The 19,857-nt window shown below is 63.8% G+C and overlaps 2 protein-coding genes across 8 annotated transcripts in view; both read left to right on the forward strand.

Annotated features, from left to right (window-relative positions):
• PLEC (plectin) overlaps positions 1-19,857 on the forward strand; it is a 160,680-nt gene that overhangs the window by 15,699 nt on the left and 125,124 nt on the right. For 2 of the 7 annotated variants that reach the window (XM_090138190.1, XM_090138192.1), the window contains exon 1: positions 3,246-3,347. The exons of 3 other annotated variants lie outside the window; for them this stretch is intronic. In XM_090138190.1, coding sequence (XP_089994316.1) covers positions 3,257-3,347 — 91 coding nt within the window. In that variant the 5' untranslated portion in view covers positions 3,246-3,256. Of the gene's footprint in view, positions 1-3,245; positions 3,348-19,734; positions 19,804-19,857 lie in introns of those variants that run through there. 2 more of the 7 variants (XM_090138197.1, XM_090138195.1) reach the window with 2 other exon arrangements.
• Positions 4,258-14,896, forward strand: LOC149918794 (uncharacterized). Its single transcript, XM_090137568.1, has 3 exons — positions 4,258-4,369; positions 11,214-11,284; positions 11,806-14,896. The coding sequence occupies exons 1-3, from the start codon at positions 4,258-4,260 to the stop codon at positions 13,420-13,422; spliced, it is 1,800 nt and encodes a 599-aa protein (XP_089993694.1). The 3' UTR covers positions 13,423-14,896.

Below are 19,857 nucleotides of genomic sequence, written 5' to 3' on the forward strand. Positions count from 1 at the left end.
CATGGGGGGGGCTCAGAGGTGACACGGGGGGCACACGGACACAGAGGTGACATGGGGGGCACAGAGGTGACACGGGGGGGCACAGAGGTGACACGGGGGGCACAGAGGTGACACGGGGGGGCTCAGAGGTGACATGTGGGGGCACAGAGGTGACACAGGGGGGGCACAGAGGTGACACGGGGGGCACAGAGGTGACACGGGGGGGCTCAGAGGTGACATGTGGGGGCACAGAGGTGACACAGGGGGGGCACAGAGGTGACACGGGGGGGCACAGAGGTGACACGGGGGGTCCGTTCACCGCTGCACTATAAATAGCAGTGGCGGGCGGCGCTGCGGGGCCGTGTCCCGGGGGGGTCCTTTAGGAGGGGGGTCCTTTAGGAGGGGGGGTCCTTCAGGGGGGTCCCTATGGGTGTCCCCAGAGCCTGGGGGGGGGCGGGTGGACCGCAATGGCCGCCTCCCCTGGATGTCACCCCCCCCCCCTTCCATCGCTGCCCCCCGTGTCCCCCATCTGTCAGCTGGCTCTGCCGCCCCTTCCATGCCCCCCCCATCCTAATCCCATCCCAATCCCATTTCAATCCCAATCCCATCCCAATCCCATTTCAGTCCCGGTTCAATCCCCATCCCATCCCCATCCCATCCTAATCCCATTTCAATCCCCATCCCATCCCCATCCCATCCTAATCCCATTTCAATCCCCATCCCATCCCCATCCCATCCTAATCCCATTTCAATCCCCATCCCATCCCCATCCCATCCTAATCCCATCCCAATCCCATTTCAATCCCCATCCCATCCTAATCTCATCCCAATCCCATCCCATCCCAATCCCATTTCAATCTCCATCCCATCCTAATCCCATCCGAATCCCATCCCAATCCCAATCCCAATCCCATCCCATCCCCATCCCATCCCATCCCAATCCCATCCCATTTCAATCCCCATCCCATCCCCATCCCATCCTAATCCCATTTCAATCCCATTTCAATCCCATTTCAATCCCCATCCCATCTCCATCCCATCCTAATCCCATCCCAATCCCATTTCAATCCCAATCCCATCCCATCCCCATCCCATCCCAATCCCATCCCATTTCAATCCCCATCCCATCCCCATCCCATCCTAATCCCATTTCAATCCCAATCCCATCCCCATCCCATCTCCATCCCATCCTAATCCCATCCCAGTCCCATTTCAATCCCCATCCCATCCCCATCCCATCCTAATCCCATTTCAATCCCCATCCCATCCCCATCCCATCTTAATCCCATCCAATCCCATTTCAATCCCCATCCCATCCTAATCCCATTTCAATCCCAATCCCATCCCAATCCCATCCCATCCCCATCCCATCCTAATCCCATTTCAATCCCCATCCCATCCCAATCCCATTGTTCCTATTCCGACTCACCTCAATCCCATTCCCATGCTGTCTCTGAATCCCATCCCTGTCTCCATCCCAATCCCATCCCATCCCCATCCCAGTCCTATTCCCATCCCAATCCCATCCCAATGCCGTTGTTCCCAATCCCATCCCATCCTAATCCTATCCTAATCCCATCCCAATCCCATCCCATCCCAATCCCATTGTTCCCAATCCCATCCCATCCTATCTCAATCCTACTCCAATCCCAATCCCGATCCCATCCCAATCCCATTGTTCCTAATCCCATCCCACCCCCATCCCAATCCCATTGTTCCCAATCCATTCCATCTGAATCCCATCCCATCCCCATCCCAATCCCACCCCAATCCCGCTCCCACTGTTCCCAATCCCACTCTCATCCCAATCCCACCCCATTTCCCCATCCCCCCACCCCTACAGCCCCCCCACCCCATAACCCCACCCCTCCACCCCATATATCCCCCCCACCCAATTTCCCCTGCACCCCATAACCACCCCCACTCCATAACCCCAAACCCATAACCCCATAACCCCCCCACCCCATATCGCCCCCACCCCATATGTCCCCTACCTCATATCCCCCCCACCCCATAACCCCATATCCCCTCCATCCCACATCCCCCCCCCATCCCACAATCCCACCCCCCCACCCCATAACCCCATATCCCCCCACCCCATATCCCCCCCACCCCACAATCCCACCCCCCCACCCTATAACCCCATATTCCCCCACCCCATATCTCCCTCACCCCACAATCCCACCCCCCCCACCCTATAACCCCATATCCCCCCCACCCCACAATCCCACCCCCCCCACCCCATAACCCCATATCCCCCCACCCCATATCCCCTCCGCCCCATAACCCCACCCCCCCATCCCATAACGGCACCCCCCCACCCTATAACCCCATATCCCTCCCCACCCCATATCCCCCACCCCATAACCCCATATCCCCCCACCCCATATCCCCCCCACCCCAAAATCCCACGCCCCCACCCCATATCCCCCCACCCCATAACCCCCCCACCACATAACCCCATATCCCCCCACCCCATATATCCTCCCACCCCATTACCCTACCACCCCACCCCATATCCCCCCACCCCATATCCCCCCCACCCCACAATCCCACCCCCCACCCCATAAACCCATATGCCCCCACCCCATAACCCCCCCACCCCATAGCCCCATATCCCCTCACCCCATACCCCCCCACCCCATATATCCCCCACCCCATAACCCCATATCCCCCCACCCCATATATCCCCCACCCCATAAACCCATATCCCCCCACCCCATATCCCCCCCACCCACAATCCCACCCCCCCACCCCATAAACCCATATGCCCCCACCCTATAACCCCCCCACCCCATAACCCCATATCCCCCCACCCATATCCCCCCCACCCCACAATCCCACCCCATAACCCCTCCCACCCCACAATCCCCCCCCCGCCCCGCCCCGCTGCGGCCCCTTTAAGGCGGGTCGGTCCTCCTCCTCCTCCCCCCCCCGCCCCCCCCCCCACCCCCCCGCAGCTCCACGAGCCTCCCACGGTGCGGCCGCGCGGCGAGACGCTGCCCGACGCCCCCCCCCCCCCCCCCCACGCCCCCTCCCCTGGGCCGCCCCACGGACACGCGACCCCCACGCCCCCCCCCCCACCGACCGCCCCACGGACACGCGACTCCCCCCCACCCCCCCGCGCCCCCTTCCAGAGCGCCCCACTGATCCCCACCACCCCCCCTCCCTCGGCGACCCCCACGGACACGCGACCCCCCCCCCCACCCCACGGGGTCGCCCCACGGACCCGTGACCCCCCTCGCCCCCCCCCCCCCCCCCCCCCCCCCCCCCCGTCATGGCGAGCTACGAGTTGGGCCGTTTGCCCCCCGAGCCCGAGGAGCAGGATTTCATCCAGGCTTATGAGGACGTGCGGGAGCGCTATAAAGGTGCGGGGCGCCCACGCGAGTTTTTGCGTGGGGTCGGCGTGGGGGGGGGTGGGGAGCGGTGAGGGGGCTGCGGTGATGTCGGGACCCCCCGGCGTGGGGTGCTGTGGGGCTCCATGGGGCCGTGGGGTCGTCGTGATGGCAGGTATGGGGGAGGCAGTGCTTGGAACCCACGCGTGTTTTTTGCGTGGGGTCAGCGGGGGGGTGCGGAGCGGTGAGGGGGCTGTGGTGACGTCGGGACCCCCCGCTGTGGGGCTGTGTGGGGTCGTAGGGTCGTCGTGATGGTGGGAGGGGAGAGGGGGGCACAGCTGGGTACCCACGCGTGTTTTTTTTGCGTGGGGTCAGCGGGGGGTGGGGAGTGGTGAGGGGGCTGCGGTGACGTCGGGACAACCCGCTGTGGGGCTGTGTGGGGTCGTAGGGTCGTTGTGATGTCATCGTGATGGTGGGAGAGGAGACGGGGAGGGAGCACAGCTGGGTACCCACGCGTGTTTTTTTGCGTGGGGTCAGCGGGGGGTGGGGGGGGAGTGGTGAGGGGGCTGCGGTGACGTCGGGACTCCCCCCCGCTGTGTGGGTCTGTGGGGTCATAGGGTCGTCGGGTCGTCGTGATGGTGGGAGGGGAGGGGGCACAGCTGGGTACCCACGCGTGTTTTTTGCGTGGGGTCGGCGGGGGTCGGGGAGCGGTGAGGGGGCTGCGGTGCCGTCGAGACCCCCCGGTGAGGGACGCTGTGGGGCTCTGTGGGGCGGTGGCGCTGTGGAGGCAGTTTTAGGGTGGGTCGCTGTGGGGGAGGGCTCCCACGCGTGTTTTGCGTGGGGTTAGCGGGGGGGGTAAGGGGACAGCGTGAGGGCTGTAGTGACATCAGGACCCCCAAGTGTGGGGTGCTGTGGGGCTGCGTGGGGTCGTGGGGTCGTCATGATGGCGGGTGTGGAGGTGAAGCACTGCTGGTTACCCACGCGTGTTTTGCGTGGGGTCAGCGTGGGGTCGTCGGGGAGCAGCGTGGGGGCTGCAGTACCATCGGGACCCCCAGGTGTGGGGTGCGGAGGGGCTCTGTGGGGCCGTGGGTTTGTGGAGGGAGGTTTCGGGTGGGTCGTTTGGGGGGGTCCCACGCGTGTTTTCCGTGGGCTCAGCGTTGGGGGGGTTGGAGGTCAGCGGTGGGGCCGCGTGGGGGCTGTGGGGACATCGGGACCCCCGGCATGGGGAGCGGTGGTGCTTCGTGGGACCGCGGGGGCTTTTTGATCGGGGGCACGGGGGGGGGGGGGGGGGGGTAACTGTGAGGAACCCACGCGTGTCTTGAGTGGGTCTGCGTGGGGTGAGGAGGGCGGTGGGGGGGGGTCAGTGGTGACCTCGGGATCTCCCGCTGTGGGGCGCTGTGGGGCGCTGTGGAGCTCTGTGAGGTCATGCTGGGAGGAAATGGGGGGGTTGTCACTGTGTTTGCCCACGCGTGTTTTGCGTGGGGTCTGCGTGGGGAGTGGGGAATGAGTGGGGGCAGCGTGGGGGCTGCGGTGACATCGGGACCCTCCGTTTGGGGGGCACTGTGGGGTCGGAGGGACCGTGGAGGCTTCAAGAGGGGGGTCAGTGGGGGAGGTCTGTGCTCCGTACCCACGCGTGTTTTGCGTGGGGTCAGCGTGGGGGGGAGGGAGACAGTGTGGGGTCAGTGTGAGGTCAGTGTTGATGACAGGACCCCCGCGTGGGGCGCAGTGGGTGGGCTCCATGGGGCTGAGAGGTCGGCTTCTTAAGGGGGGGTCGGTGTCATTTCGGGATACCCACGCGTGTTTTGCGTGGGGTCAGCGTGGGGGGGCATTGGAAGCAGTAGGAGGCAATGTGGGGTCAGTGTTGATGTCGGGACCCCCGCGTGGGGCGCAGTGTGGCTCTATGGGACAGTGAGGGCTCAGCTTCTTAAGGGGGGGGCGGTGTCATTGAGGCATACCCACGCGTGTTTTGCGTGGGGTCAGCGTTGGGGGGTATTGGAAAGAGTGAGGGGGGCAGCGTGGGGTCAGTGTTGACATCGGGACCCCCGTGTGGGGCACAGTGGGGCTCTATGGGGCTGTGAGGTGGGCTTTTTAAAGGGGGAGATGGTGTCATTGAGGCATACCCACGCGTGTTTTGCGTGGGGTCAGCGTGGGGAGGTATTGGAGACAGTGGGGGCGCAGTGTGGGGTCAGTGTTGACATCGGGACCCCCGTGTGGGGCGCAGTGTGGCTCTATGGGGCTGAGAGGTCGGCTTTTTAAGGGCTGTCGGTGTCATTGCGGGATTCCCACGCGTGTTTTGCGTGGGGTCAGCGTGGGGGGGCATTGGAAGCAGTAGGAGGCAATGTGGGGTCAGTGTTGATGTCGGGACCCCCGCGTGGGGCGCAGTGCGGCTCTATGGGACAGTGAGGGCTCAGCTTCTTAAGGGGGGGGCGGTGTCATTGCGGGATTCCCACGCGTGTTTTGCGTGGGGTCAGCGTGGGGATGTATTGGAGACAGTGGGGGGGCAGCGTGGGGTCACTGTTGACATCGGGACCCCCGTGTGGGGCGCAGTAGGGATCTATGGGTCTGTGGGGTCGGCTTGTTGGGGGGGGTGGGTGAGGTGTCACTGCGGGTTACCCACGCGTGTTTTGCGTGGGGTCAGCGTGGTGACGCGGTGAGGGTAGAATGGGGACAGCGATGACTTTGGGACCCCCCCGAAGTGGGGCGCCGTGGGGTCCTGAAGGGGTCTGAGGGGGGGGTGGGGGTGGTCGCAGTGCGGGACCCACGCGTGTTTCGCGTGGGTGTAACGTGGTGGGGGCGTGAGGACCGCGTGGGGACATTGGTGACATTGAGACACCCCCCCCGTGCTGTGCAGGGCCGGATCCGTGGGGGGGGGGGTGGTTGGGGTGAGGCTGTGGGGGGGGGGGGTCACGCGTGGGTTGTTGAGGGGGGGCACGGATGGATCCACGGACCCCCCCACGCCCCCCCCCCCCCCCCGCCTCGGTCGTTGAAGCCGGGAAGCGCAGCGCCGAGCCGCCATGGCCATAAATGGGGCGGAGAGCCGCGGCCGCACCGCGGGGGGGGGAGCGAGGGGGGGGGCGGAGGTGGGAATGGGGGGGTCCTGGGGGGGGCCGGGGGGAACGGGGGGGGGGGGGATGGGGGGTCATGGGGGGGCTGGGAGGGGAACGGGGGGGTCTGGGGGTCCTGGGGGGGGCTGTAGGGAATGGGGGGGTCTGGGGGTCTTGGGGGGGGGTCACGGGGGGGCAGGGAGGGGAACGGGGGGGTCTGGGGGTCCTTGGGGGAGGGGGATGGGGGGTCACAGGGGGGCAAGGAGGGGAATGGGGGGGTCTGGGGGCCTTGGGGGGGCTGTGGGGAATGGGGGGGGGAGAATGGGGGGTTATGGGGGGGCAGGGAGGGGAACGGGGGGGTCTGGGGGTCTTGGGGGGGGCTGCGGGGAATGGGGGGCTGGGATGGGGGGTCACGGGGGGGCTGGGAGGGGAATGGGGGGATATGGGGGTCCTGGGGGGGGGTGCGGGGAATGGGGGGGGGGATGGGGTTCATGGGAGGCAGGGAGAGGAATGGGGGGGTCTGGGGGTCTTGGGGGGGGTCACGGGGGGGCAGGGAGGGGAACAGGGGGGTCTAGGGGTCCTGGGGGGGCTGCGGGGAATGGGGGGGTCTGGGGGTCCTTGGGGGAGGGGGATGGGGGGTCACAGGGGGGAGGGAAGGGGAATGGGGGGGTCTGGGGGCCTTGGGGGGGGCTGCGGGGAATGGGGGGGGATGGGGGGTCACGGGGGGGCTGGGAGCGGAATGGGGGGGTCTGGGGGTCCTAGGGGGGCTGCGGGGAATGGGGGGGTGGAATGGGGGGTCATGGGGGTGTAGGGAGTGGAACGGGGGGGTCTGGGGGTCTTGGGGGGGCTGCGGGGATTGGGGGGGGAGAATGGGGGGTCATGGGGGGGCAGGGAGGGGAACGGGGGGGTCTGGGGGTCCTGGGGGGGGCTGTGGGGAACGGGGGGGTCTGGGGGTCCTGGGGGGGGCTGCGGGGAATGGGGGGGTCTGGGGGTCCTTGGGGGAGGGGGATGGGGGGTCACAGGGGGGAGGGAAGGGGAATGGGGGGGGTCTGGGGGTCCTGGGGGGGGCTGTGGGGAATGGGGGGGGGGATGGAGGATCACTGCAGGGAATGGGGGGGGTGGGAATGGGGGGTCATGGGGGGGCAGGGAGGGGAATGGGGGGGTCTGGGGTCTTGGGGGGGGGTCACGGGGGGGCAGGGAGGGGAATGGGGGGGTCTGGGGTCTTGGGGGGGGGTCACGGGGGGGCAGGGAGGGGAACGGGGGGGTCTGGGGGTCTTGAGGGGGTGTCACGGGGGGGCTGGGAGGGGAATGGGGGGATATGGGGGTCCTGGGGGGGGGTGCGGGGAATGGGGGGGTGGAATGGGGGGTCACGGGGGGGCAGGGAGGGGAACGGGGGGGTCTAGGGGTCCTGGGGGGGCTGCGGGGAATGGGGGGGTCTGGGGGTCCTTGGGGGAGGGGCTGGGGGGTCACGGGGGGGCAAGGAGGGGAATGGGGGGGGCCTGGGGGGGGGCGGGGGGAACGGGGGGGGGCGGATGGGGGACATGGGGGGGCTGGGAGGGGAACGGGGGGTCTGGGGGTCCTGGGGGGGGCTGTAGGGAATGGGGGGGGATGGGGGGTCACGGAGGGGTAGGGAGGGGAACGGGGGGGTCTGGGGGTCTTGGGGGGGGTCACGGGGGGGCAGGGAGAGGAACGGGGGTTCTGGGGGTCCTGGGGGGGCTGCGGGGAATGGGGGGGGGGAATGGGGGTCCCGGGGGGGCTGGGAGGGGAATGGGGGATATGGGGGTTCTAGGGGGGGCTGCGGGGAATGGGGGGGGGGGCGGGGGGTCACGGGGGGCAGTGGCACTGGGGACAGTGGCATTTTGGGGGCAGTGGCATGGGGGGGATGGTGGCATTGGGAGCAGTTGCATTTTGGGGACAGTGGCATTGGGGGACAGTGGCACTTGGGGGGCAGTGGCTCTGAGGGGGATAGTGGCACTTTGGGGATAGTGGCATTGGGGGACAGTGACATTGGGAGCAGTGACATTGGGAGCAGTGGCATTTTGGGGACCATGGCATTTTGGGGACAATGGGATTTTGGGGACTGTGACTTTGGGGACAGTGTCACTTTGGGGACAATGGCATTGGGGGCAGTGGCATTTGGGGACAGTGGCATTTTGGGGACAATGGCATTGGGAGCAGTGGCATTGGGGGACAGTGGCATTTTGGGGGCACTGGCATTTTGGGGACAGTGGCACTTTGCGGACAGTGGCACTTTGAGGACAGTGGCACTGGGTGGGAGCAGTGGCATTGGGGGACAGTGGCATTTTGGGGGGCAGTGGCATTTTGGGGGGCAGTGGCACTTTGGGGACAGTGTGACTTTGGGGGACAGTGGCATTTTGGGGACAGTGGCATTGGGAGCAGTGGCGTTTGGGGACAGTGGCATTTGGGGACAGTGGCATTTTGGGGACTGTGACTTTGGGGGCAGTGGGATTTTGGGGACAGTGGCATTTTGGGGACAATGGCATTGGGAGCAGTGGCATTTGGGGACAGTGGCATTTGGGGGTCCCTGGCATTTGGGGACAGTGGCATTGGGAACAGTGGCATTTTGGGGATGATGGCATTTTGGGGGGCAGTGGCACTTTGGGGACAGTGTGACTTTGGGGGACAGTGGCATTTTGGGGACAGTGGCATTGGGGGACAGTGTCACTTTGGGGACAGTGGCATTGGGAGCAGTGGCATTTGGGGACAGTGGCATTTTGGGGGCAGTGGCATTTTGGGGACAGTGGCATTGGGGGACAGTGTGACTTTGGGGGACAGTGGCACTTTGGGGACAATGGCATTGGGAGCAGTGGCATTTGGGGACAGTGGCATTTTGGGGACAATGACACTTTAGGGACAGTGGCACTTTGGGGGAAGTGGCACTTTGGGGACAGTGGCATTTTGGGGACAGTGGGATTTTGGGGACTGTGACTTTGGGGATGGTGGCACTTTGGGGACAGTGGCACTGGAGGGGAGCAGTGGCACTTTGGGGACAATGGCATTGGGGGCAGTGGCATTGGGAGGACAGTGGCACTGAGGGGGAGGTGACATTTGGGGACAGTGTCACCCCGTGCTCAGTGTCACCTCCCCTCAGGCTGCGTCCCTTCACGCGGTGTCACCCCATGTTTGGTGTCACCACCAGTTGTGGTGTCACTCGATGTGGCCCCAGTCTGGGTGTCGTCCCCCCCCCCCCCCCGGTGTCCCCAACAGTTGGTGGCACTGCGGTCCCCAACTCCTGCTGCCCCCTCATCCTCAGTGTCACCCCATGACGTCCCCTCCCCAATGGCTGCCACAGCAGCACTGAGGGTGCACCATGGGTGCAGTGCTGTGGGTGCAGTGCTGTGGGTGCAGTGCTGTGGGTGCTGGTGCTGTGGGTGTTGGTGCTGTGGGTGCAGTGCTGTGGGTGCAGTGCTGTGGGTGCTGGTGCTGTGGGTGCAGTGCTGTGGGTGCAGTGCTGTGGGTGCTGGTGCTGTGGGTGCTGGTGCTGTGGGTGCAGTGCTGTGGGTGCAGTGCTGTGGGTGTTGGTGCTGTGGGTGCAGTGCTGTGGGTGCAGTGCTGTGGGTGTTGGTGCTGTGGGTGCAGTGCTGTGGGTGCTGGTGCTGTGGGTGCAGTGCTGTGGGTGCAGTGCTGTGGGTGCTGGTGCTGTGGGTGCAGTGCTGTGGGTGCAGTGCTGTGGGTGCTGGTGCTGTGGGTGCAGTGCTGTGGGTGCAGTGCTGTGGGTGCAGTGCTGTGGGTGCTGGTGCTGTGGGTGTTGGTGCTGTGGGTGCAGTGCTGTGGGTGCAGTGCTGTGGGTGCTGGTGCTGTGGGTGCAGTGCTGTGGGTGCAGTGCTGTGGGTGCTGGTGCTGTGGGTGCTGGTGCTGTGGGTGCAGTGCTGTGGGTGCAGTGCTGTGGGTGTTGGTGCTGTGGGTGCAGTGCTGTGGGTGCAGTGCTGTGGGTGTTGGTGCTGTGGGTGCAGTGCTGTGGGTGCTGGTGCTGTGGGTGCAGTGCTGTGGGTGCAGTGCTGTGGGTGCTGGTGCTGTGGGTGCAGTGCTGTGGGTGCAGTGCTGTGGGTGCTGGTGCTGTGGGTGCAGTGCTGTGGGTGCAGTGCTGTGGGTGCTGGTGCTGTGGGTGCTGGTGCTGTGGGTGCAGTGCTGTGGGTGCAGTGCTGTGGGTGTTGGTGCTGTGGGTGCAGTGCTGTGGGTGCAGTGCTGTGGGTGTTGGTGCTGTGGGTGCTGGTGCTGTGGGTGTTGGTGCTGTGGGTGTTGGTGCTGTGGGTGCTGGTGCTGTGGGTGCAGTGCTGTGGGTGCAGTGCTGTGGGTGCTGGTGCTGTGGGTGCAGTGCTGTGGGTGCAGTGCTGTGGGTGTTGGTGCTGTGGGTGCGGTGCTGTGGGTGCAGTGCTGTGGGTGCAGTGCTGTGGGTGCTGGTGCTGTGGGTGCAGTGCTGTGGGTGCAGTGCTGTGGGTGCTGGTGCTGTGGGTGCTGGTGCTGTGGGTGCAGTGCTGTGGGTGCAGTGCTGTGGGTGCTGGTGCTGTGGGTGTTGGTGCTGTGGGTGCTGGTGCTGTGGGTGCAGTGCTGTGGGTGCAGTGCTGTGGGTGCTGGTGCTGTGGGTGCAGTGCTGTGGGTGCAGTGCTGTGGGTGTTGGTGCTGTGGGTGCGGTGCTGTGGGTGCAGTGCTGTGGGTGCAGTGCTGTGGGTGCTGGTGCTGTGGGTGCAGTGCTGTGGGTGCAGTGCTGTGGGTGCTGGTGCTGTGGGTGCTGGTGCTGTGGGTGCAGTGCTGTGGGTGCAGTGCTGTGGGTGCTGGTGCTGTGGGTGTTGGTGCTGTGGGTGCTGGTGCTGTGGGTGCAGTGCTGTGGGTGCAGTGCTGTGGGTGCTGGTGCTGTGGGTGCAGTGCTGTGGGTGCAGTGCTGTGGGTGCAGTGCTGTGGGTGCTGGTGCTGTGGGTGCTGGTGCTGTGGGTGCAGTGCTGTGGGTGCAGTGCTGTGGGTGTTGGTGCTGTGGGTGCAGTGCTGTGGGTGCTGGTGCTGTGGGTGCAGTGCTGTGGGTGCAGTGCTGTGGGTGCTGGTGCTGTGGGTGCAGTGCTGTGGGTGCAGTGCTGTGGGTGTTGGTGCTGTGGGTGCTGGTGCTGTGGGTGTTGGTGCTGTGGGTGCAGTGCTGTGGGTGCTGGTGCTGTGGGTGCAGTGCTGTGGGTGCAGTGCTGTGGGTGTTGGTGCTGTGGGTGCTGGTGCTGTGGGTGCAGTGCTGTGGGTGCTGGTGCTGTGGGTGCAGTGCTGTGGGTGCAGTGCTGTGGGTGCTGGTGCTGTGGGTGCAGTGCTGTGGGTGCAGTGCTGTGGGTGTTGGTGCTGTGGGTGCTGGTGCTGTGGGTGCAGTGCTGTGGGTGCAGTGCTGTGGGTGCTGGTGCTGTGGGTGCAGTGCTGTGGGTGCTGGTGCTGTGGGTGCAGTGCTGTGGGTGCAGTGCTGTGGGTGCAGTGCTGTGGGTGCTGGTGCTGTGGGTGCAGTGCTGTGGGTGCAGTGCTGTGGGTGCTGGTGCTGTGGGTGCAGTGCTGTGGGTGCAGTGCTGTGGGTGCTGGTGCTGTGGGTGCAGTGCTGTGGGTGCAGTGCTGTGGGTGCTGGTGCTGTGGGTGCTGGTGCTGTGGGTGCAGTGCTGTGGGTGCAGTGCTGTGGGTGCTGGTGCTGTGGGTGCAGTGCTGTGGGTGCTGGTGCTGTGGGTGCAGTGCTGTGGGTGCAGTGCTGTGGGTGCAGTGCTGTGGGTGCTGGTGCTGTGGGTGCAGTGCTGTGGGTGCAGTGCTGTGGGTGCTGGTGCTGTGGGTGCAGTGCTGTGGGTGCAGTGCTGTGGGTGCTGGTGCTGTGGGTGCAGTGCTGTGGGTGCAGTGCTGTGGGTGCTGGTGCTGTGGGTGCTGGTGCTGTGGGTGCAGTGCTGTGGGTGCAGTGCTGTGGGTGTTGGTGCTGTGGGTGCAGTGCTGTGGGTGCAGTGCTGTGGGTGCAGTGCTGTGGGTGTTGGTGCTGTGGGTGCAGTGCTGTGGGTGTTGGTGCTGTGGGTGCAGTGCTGTGGGTGTTGGTGCTGTGGGTGCAGTGCTGTGGGTGCAGTGCTGTGGGTGTTGGTGCTGTGGGTGCAGTGCTGTGGGTGTTGGTGCTGTGGGTGTTGGTGCTGTGGGTGCTGGTGCTGTGGGTGCAGTGCTGTGGGTGCAGTGCTGTGGGTGCAGTGCTGTGGGTGTTGGTGCTGTGGGTGTTGGTGCTGTGGGTGTTGGTGCTGTGGGTGCTGGTGCTGTGGGTGCAGTGCTGTGGGTGCAGTGCTGTGGGTGCAGTGCTGTGGGTGCAGTGCTGTGGGTGCTGGTGCTGTGGGTGCAGTGCTGTGGGTGCAGTGCTGTGGGTGCAGTGCTGTGGGTGCAGTGCTGTGGGTGTTGGTGCTGTGGGTGCTGGTGCTGTGGGTGCAGTGCTGTGGGTGCAGTGCTGTGGGTGCTGGTGCTGTGGGTGCAGTGCTGTGGGTGCAGTGCTGTGGGTGTTGGTGCTGTGGGTGCTGGTGCTGTGGGTGCAGTGCTGTGGGTGCAGTGCTGTGGGTGCTGGTGCTGTGGGTGCAGTGCTGTGGGTGCTGGTGCTGTGGGTGCAGTGCTGTGGGTGCTGGTGCTGTGGGTGCAGTGCTGTGGGTGCAGTGCTGTGGGTGCTGGTGCTGTGGGTGCTGGTGCTGTGGGTGCAGTGCTGTGGGTGCAGTGCTGTGGGTGCTGGTGCTGTGGGTGCTGGTGCTGTGGGTGCAGTGCTGTGGGTGCTGGTGCTGTGGGTGCAGTGCTGTGGGTGCAGTGCTGTGGGTGCTGGTGCTGTGGGTGTTGGTGCTGTGGGTGCAGTGCTGTGGGTGTTGGTGCTGTGGGTGTTGGTGCTGTGGGTGCAGTGCTGTGGGTGCAGTGCTGTGGGTGCTGGTGCTGTGGGTGCTGGTGCTGTGGGTGCAGTGCTGTGGGTGCTGGTGCTGTGGGTGCTGGTGCTGTGGGTGCAGTGCTGTGGGTGTTGGTGCTGTGGGTGCAGTGCATGCAGTGGGTGCAGGGGCTGCAGGTGCTGCAGTGTTGGCAGTGGGTGCAGGTGATGCAGTGGCTGCAGTAGGTGCTGTGTTTGCCGGTGATGCAGTGGTGCAGTGTTTGCAGGTGATGCAGTGTTTGCAGTGGTGCTGTGGGTGCAGTGTTCACAGTGGCTGCAGTGGTGCAGGTGATGCAGTGGGTGCAGTGTTTGCAGGTGGTGCGGTGGGTGCAGGTGATGCAGTGGGTGCAGTAGTGCAGTGATGCAGTGGGTGCAGTGCATGCAGTGCCTGCAGTGGCTGCAGTGGTGCAGGTGATGCAGTGGGTGCAGTAGTGCAGTGATGCAGTGGGTGCAGGTGATGCAGTGGGTGCAGTGCATGCAGTGAGTGCAGTGTTTGCAGGTGGTGCGGTGGGTGCAGGTGATGCAGTGGGTGCAGGTGATGCAGTGGGTGTAATGGGTGCAGCGGGTGCCTTGGTTTGCAGGCGATGCAGTGGGTGCAGTGTTTTCAGATGGTGCAGTGTTTGCAGGTGATGCCATGGGTGCAGTGTTTGCAGTGGTGCAGTGGGTGCAGGTGATGCAGTGGGTTCAGTGTTTGCAGTGGTGCAGTGGGTGCTGTGGGTGCTGTGCATGCAGTGGGTGCAGTGTTTGCAGGTGATGCAGTGGGTGCAGTGGGTGCAGGTGATGCAGTAGGTGTATTGGGTGCAGTGGGTGCCTTGGTTGCCGGTGATGCAGTGGCTGCAGTGTTTGCAGTGTTTGCAGTGGGTGCAGCGGGTGCAGGTGGTGCAGTGTTTGCAGTGTTTGCAGGTGGTGCAGTGGGTGCAGTGGGTGCAGTGTTTGCAGGTGGTGCAGTGTTTGCAGGTGATGCAGTGGCTGCAGTGCCTGCAAGTGTTTGCAGGTGATGCAGTGGGTGCAGATGATGCAGTGGGTGCAGTGTTTGCAGTGTTTGCAGTGGTGCAGTAGGTGCAGGTGATGCAGTGGATTCAGTGTTTGCAGTGGTGCTGTGGGTGCTGTGGGTGCTGTGCATGCATTGGCTGCAGTGTTTGCAGGTGATGCAGTGGGTGCAGTGGGTGCAGGTGATGCAGTGTTTGCAATGGGTGCAGTGTTTGCAGTGTTTGCAGTGGGTGCAGTGTTGGCAGGTAATGCAGTGGTGCAGTGGGTGCAGTGGTGCAGTGTTTGCAGCGGGTGCATTGGGTGCAGTGTTTGCAGTGTTTGCAGGTGGTGCAGTGGGTGCAGTGGGTGCAGTGTTTGCAGGTGGTGCAGTGTTGGCAGGTGATGCCGTGGGTGCAGTGGGTGCAATGCGTGCAGTGTTTGCAGGTGATGCAGTGGCTGCAGTGCCTGCAAGTGTTTGCAGGTGATGCTGTGGGTGCAGGCGATGCAGTGGGTGCAGTGTTTGCAGCGGGTGCATTGGGTGCAGTGTGTGCAGTGGTGCAGTGGTGCAGTGTTTGCAGCGGGTGCAGTGGGTGCAGTGGGTGCAGTGTTTGCAGGTGATGCAGTGGGTGCAGTGTTTGCAGTGGTGCAGTGGGTGCCGTTGCAGTGGCTGCACTTCTGCGCCGCGCTGCGTCACTGCGGGGGGGGGCGGTGGGGGGGCGTGCAGGAAGGGGGGGGGGGGCTGCAGGGGGATTTGGGTTGGGGTTGGGGTTACAGGAGTCCCTATGGGGGGGTCGCTATGGGGGGGTCACTGTGAAGTGGGTCAGTGGGGGGGGGGTCGCTACTGGGGGTCTCTATGGGGGTTCAGTATGGGGGGGTCACTATGGGGGGGTCACTGTTGGGGGGGCACTGAAAAGTGGGTCGTTATGGGGGGGTCACTAATACGGGGTCACTATGGGGGGGTCACTGTGAAGTGGGTCAGTGGGGGGGGGTCGCTTCTGGGGGTCTCTGTGATGGGGGTCACTATGGGGGGGTCGCTATGGGGGGGGCACTGAAAAGTGGGTCGTTATGGGGGGGTCGCTATGGGGGGGTCACTAATAGGGGGTCGTTATGGGGGGGGTCACTATGAGGGGTGGGCACTGAAAGTGGGTCTTTATGGGGGGTCACTGTGGGGTTCACTATGGGGGTTCAGTATGGGGGGGTCGCTATGGGGGGGTCACTGTTGGGGGGGGCACTGAAAAGTGGGTCCTTATGGGGGGTCACTATGGGGGGGTTCACTATGGGGGGGTCACTAATAGGGGGTCGTTGTGGGGGGGTCACTGTGAAGTGGGTCAGTGGGGGGGGGTCGCTACTGGGGGTCACTATGGGGGGGTTCAGTATGGGGGGGTCGCTATGGGGGGTCACTATGGGGGGGTCATTATTGGGGGGGCACTGAAAAGTGGGTCGTTATGGGGGGGTCACCATGGGGGGGTCACTAATAGGGGGTCGTTGTGGGGGGGTCACTGTGAAGTGGGTCAGTGGGGGGGTCGCTACTGGGGGTCTCTGTGATGGGGGTCGCTATGGGGGGGTCACTATGGGGGGGGCACTGAAAAGTGGGTCCTTATGGGGGGTCGCTATGGGGGGGGGTCGCTACCAGGGGTCTCTGGGGGGGGGTTCACTGTGGGGTGTCACCATACAGTGGGTCACGGGGGTGGATCTCTGGGGGGGGGGGCTCTGTGGGGGGGTCACTAATAGGGGGTCGTTGTGGGGGGGTCACTGTAAAGTGGGTCAGTGGGGGGGGCGCTACTGGGGGTCTCTGTGATGGGGTTCAGTATGGGGGGGTCGCTATGGGGGGGTCACTATGGGGGGCCACTGAAAAGTGGGTCGTTATGGGGGGGTCGCTATGGGGGGGGTCACTAATAGGGGGTCGTTATGGGGGGGTCACTGTGAAGTGGGTCAGTGGGGGGGTCGCTACTGGGGTCTCTATGGGGGTTCAGTATGGGGGGGTCACTGTGGGGGGGTCACTGTTGGGGGGGCACTGAAAAGTGGGTCGTTATGGGGGGGGCACTATGGGGGGGTCACTAATAGGGGGTCGTTATGGGGGGGTCACTGTAAAGTGGGTCAGTGGGGGGGGGTCGCTACTGGGGGTCTCTATGGGGGGGTTCAGTATGGGGGGGTCACTGTGGGGGGGGGCACTGAAAAGTGGGTCCTTATGGGGGGTCACTATGGGGGGGTCACTAATAGGGGGTCGTTGTGGGGGGGTCACTGTGGGGGTCACTAATAGGGGGTCATTATGGGGGCGTCACTGTAAAGTGGGTCACTGGGGGGGAGTCGCTTCTGGGGGTCTCTATGGGGGTTCAGTATGGGGGGGTCACTATGGGGGGGGCACTATTGGGGGGGCACTGAAAAGTGGGTCCTTATGGGGGGTCACTATGGGGGGGGTCACTAATAGGGGGTCGTTATGGGGGGGTCACTGTGAAGTGGGTCACTGGGGGGGGTCGCTATGGGGGGTCACTATGGGGGGGTCATTATTGGGGGGGCACTGAAAAGTGGGTCTTTATGGGGGGTCGCTGTGGGGGGGTCACTATGGGGGGGTCGCTATGGGGGGGTCACTGTTGGGGGGGCACTGAAAAGTGCGTCGTTATGGGGGGTCGCTATGGGGGGGTCACTGTGAAGTGGGTCAGTGGGGGGGTCGCTACTGGGGGTCTCTATGGGGGGGTTCAGTATGGGGGGGTCGCTATGGGGGTCACTGTTGGGGGGGCACTGAAAAGTGGGGCCTTATGGGGGGTCACTGTGGGGTTCACTATGGGGGGGTCACTAATAGGGGGTCGTTGTGGGGGGGTCACTTTGAAGTGGGTCAGTGGGGGGGGGTCGCTTCTGGGGGTCTCTGTGATGGGGGTCGCTGTGGGGGGGTCAGTAAAGTGGATCATTATGGGGGGGGCACTGTGGGGTTCACTATGGGGGTTCAGTATGGGGGGGTCGCTATGGGGGTCACTGTTGGGGGGGCCACTGAAAAGTGGGTCCTTATGGGGGGTCACTGTGGGGGGGTCACTAATAGGGGGTCGTTATGGGGGGGTCACTGTGGGGGGGTCACTAATAGGGGGTCGTTATGGGGGGGTCACTGTGGGGGGGTCACTAATAGGGGGTCGTTGTGGGGGGGTCACTGTGAAGTGGGTCAGTGGGGGCGGGGTCGCTACTGGGGGTCTCTATGGGGGTTCAGTATGGGGGGTCACTATGGGGGGGTCGCTATGGGGGGGGCACTGAAAAGTGGGTCGTTATGGGGGGTCACTGTGGGGTGTCACCATGGGGTGTCATGGGGGGGGCTATATGGGGGGTTATTATGGGATGGTCGCTATGGGGGGGGCAATATGGGGGTTATTATGGGATGGGCGCTATGGGGGGGGCAATATGGGGGGTTATTATGGGATGGTCGCTATGGGGGGGGCTATATGGGGGGTTATTATGGGATGGTCGCTATGGGGGGGCAATATGGGGGGTTATTATGGGATGGTCGCTATGGGGGGGCAATATGGGGGGTTATTATGGGATGGTCGCTATGGGATGGTTGCTATGGGGGGGCAATATGGGGGGTTATTATGGGATGGTCGCTATGGGGGGGGCACTATGGGGGGTTATTATGGGATGGTCGCTATGGGGGGGCAATATGGGGGGGCAATATGGGGGGGTTATTATGGGATGGTCGCTATGGGATGGTCGCTATGGGGGGGGCAATATGGGGGGTTATTATGGGATGGTCGCTATGGGGGGGCAATATGGGGGGTTATTATGGGATGGTCGCTATGGGGGGGCAATATGGGGGGTTATTATGGGATGGTCGCTATGGGGGGGCTATATGGGGGGGTTATTATGGGATGGTCGCTATGGGGGGGCAATATGGGGGGTTATTATGGGATGGTCGCTATGGGGGGCACTGTGGGGGGGGTTATTATGGGATGGTCGCTATGGGGGGGGCAATATGGGGGGTTATTATGGGATGGTCGCTATGGGGGGCACTGTGGGGGGGGTTATTATGGGATGGTCGCTATGGGGGGGCAATATGGGGGGTTATTATGGGATGGTCGCTATGGGTGGGCAATATGGGGGGTTATTATGGGATGGTCGCTATGGGGGGGCTATATGGGGGGGTTATTATGGGATGGTCGCTATGGGGGGGCAATATGGGGGGTTATTATGGGATGGTCGCTATGGGGGGGGCTATATGGGGGTTATTATGGGATGGTCGCTATGGGGGGGGCTATATGGGGGGGCACTATGGGGGGGTTATTATGGGATGGTCGCTATGGGGGGGTAATATGGGGGGTTATTATGGGATGGTCGCTATGGGGGGGGCTATATGGGGGTTATTATGGGATGGTCGCTATGGGCGGGCAATATGGGGGGGCAATATGGGGGGGTTATTATGGGATGGTCGCTATGGGGGGGTAATATGGGGGGTTATTATGGGGGGGGAAACTAGGGGGGTAATATAGGGGGGGATTATTATGGGATGGTTGCTATGGGGGGGCTATATGGGGGGTTATTATGGGGTGGGCGCTATGGGGGGGGCAGTATGGGGGTTATTATGGGATGGTCGCTATGGGGGGGCACTGTGGGGGAGGTTATTATGGGATGGGCGCTATGGGGGGGTAATATGGGTGTTATTATGGGATGGTCGCTATGGGGGGGGCAATATGGGGGTTATTATGGGATGGTCGCTACAGGGGGGGCAATATGGGGGGGCAGTGTGTGGGGGTTATTATGGGATGGTCAGTATTGGGGGGCACTGTGGGGGTTATTATGGAGGGGGCAGTATGGGGGGGCAATATGGGGGGTTATTATGGGATGGTCGCTATGGGGGGGCAATATGGGGGGTTATTATGGGATGGTCGCTATGGGGGGTCGCTATGGGGGGGCAATATGGGGGGCTTATTATGGGATGGTCGCTATGGGATGGTCGCTATGGGGGGGGCTATATGGGGGGTTATTATGGGATGGTCGCTATGGGGGGGCAATATGGGGGGTTATTATGGGATGGTCGCTATGGGGGGTCGCTATGGGGGGGCAATATGGGGGGCTTATTATGGGATGGTCGCTATGGGATGGTCGCTATGGGGGGGGCTATATGGGGGGTTATTATGGGATGGTCGCTATGGGGGGGGCAATATGGGGGGTTTTTATGGGATGGTCGCTATGGGGGGGCAATATGGGGGGGTTAATATGGGATGGTCGCTATGGGGTGGTCACTATGGGGGGGCAATATGGGGGGGTTATTATGGGATGGTCGCTATGGGATGGTCGCTATGGGGGGGCTATATGGGGGGTTATTATGGGATGGTCGCTATGGGGGGGGCACTATGGGGGGCTCGATGAAAAGTGGGTCATTATGTGTGTGGGGGGGTCACGAAAAGAGGGGGGGGGGGGGAGGGTTCGCCATGAATGGGGCGGGGCGAAAGGGGGCGGGGCAACCGAGGGGGCGGGGCGTGGAGAGCGGCGCTGATTGGCTGCGGCCGTCCCAAAAGCGGCCGGGGGGAGCCGGGGGGGGGGCCGCAGTGCGCAGCCATGGACACGGAGCGCTCCATCCACCACGAGATCTCCTCCCTAAAAGGTGGGGGGGGGGGGAAATGAGGGGCTGGGGGGGGCACTGAGTCAGCCGAGGGGG

This window comes from Phasianus colchicus, chromosome 3 (genome assembly GCF_987193195.1).
Source record: "Phasianus colchicus chromosome 3, bPhaCol1.hap1.1, whole genome shotgun sequence".
In the NCBI taxonomy this organism is placed as follows: domain Eukaryota; kingdom Metazoa; phylum Chordata; class Aves; order Galliformes; family Phasianidae; genus Phasianus; species Phasianus colchicus.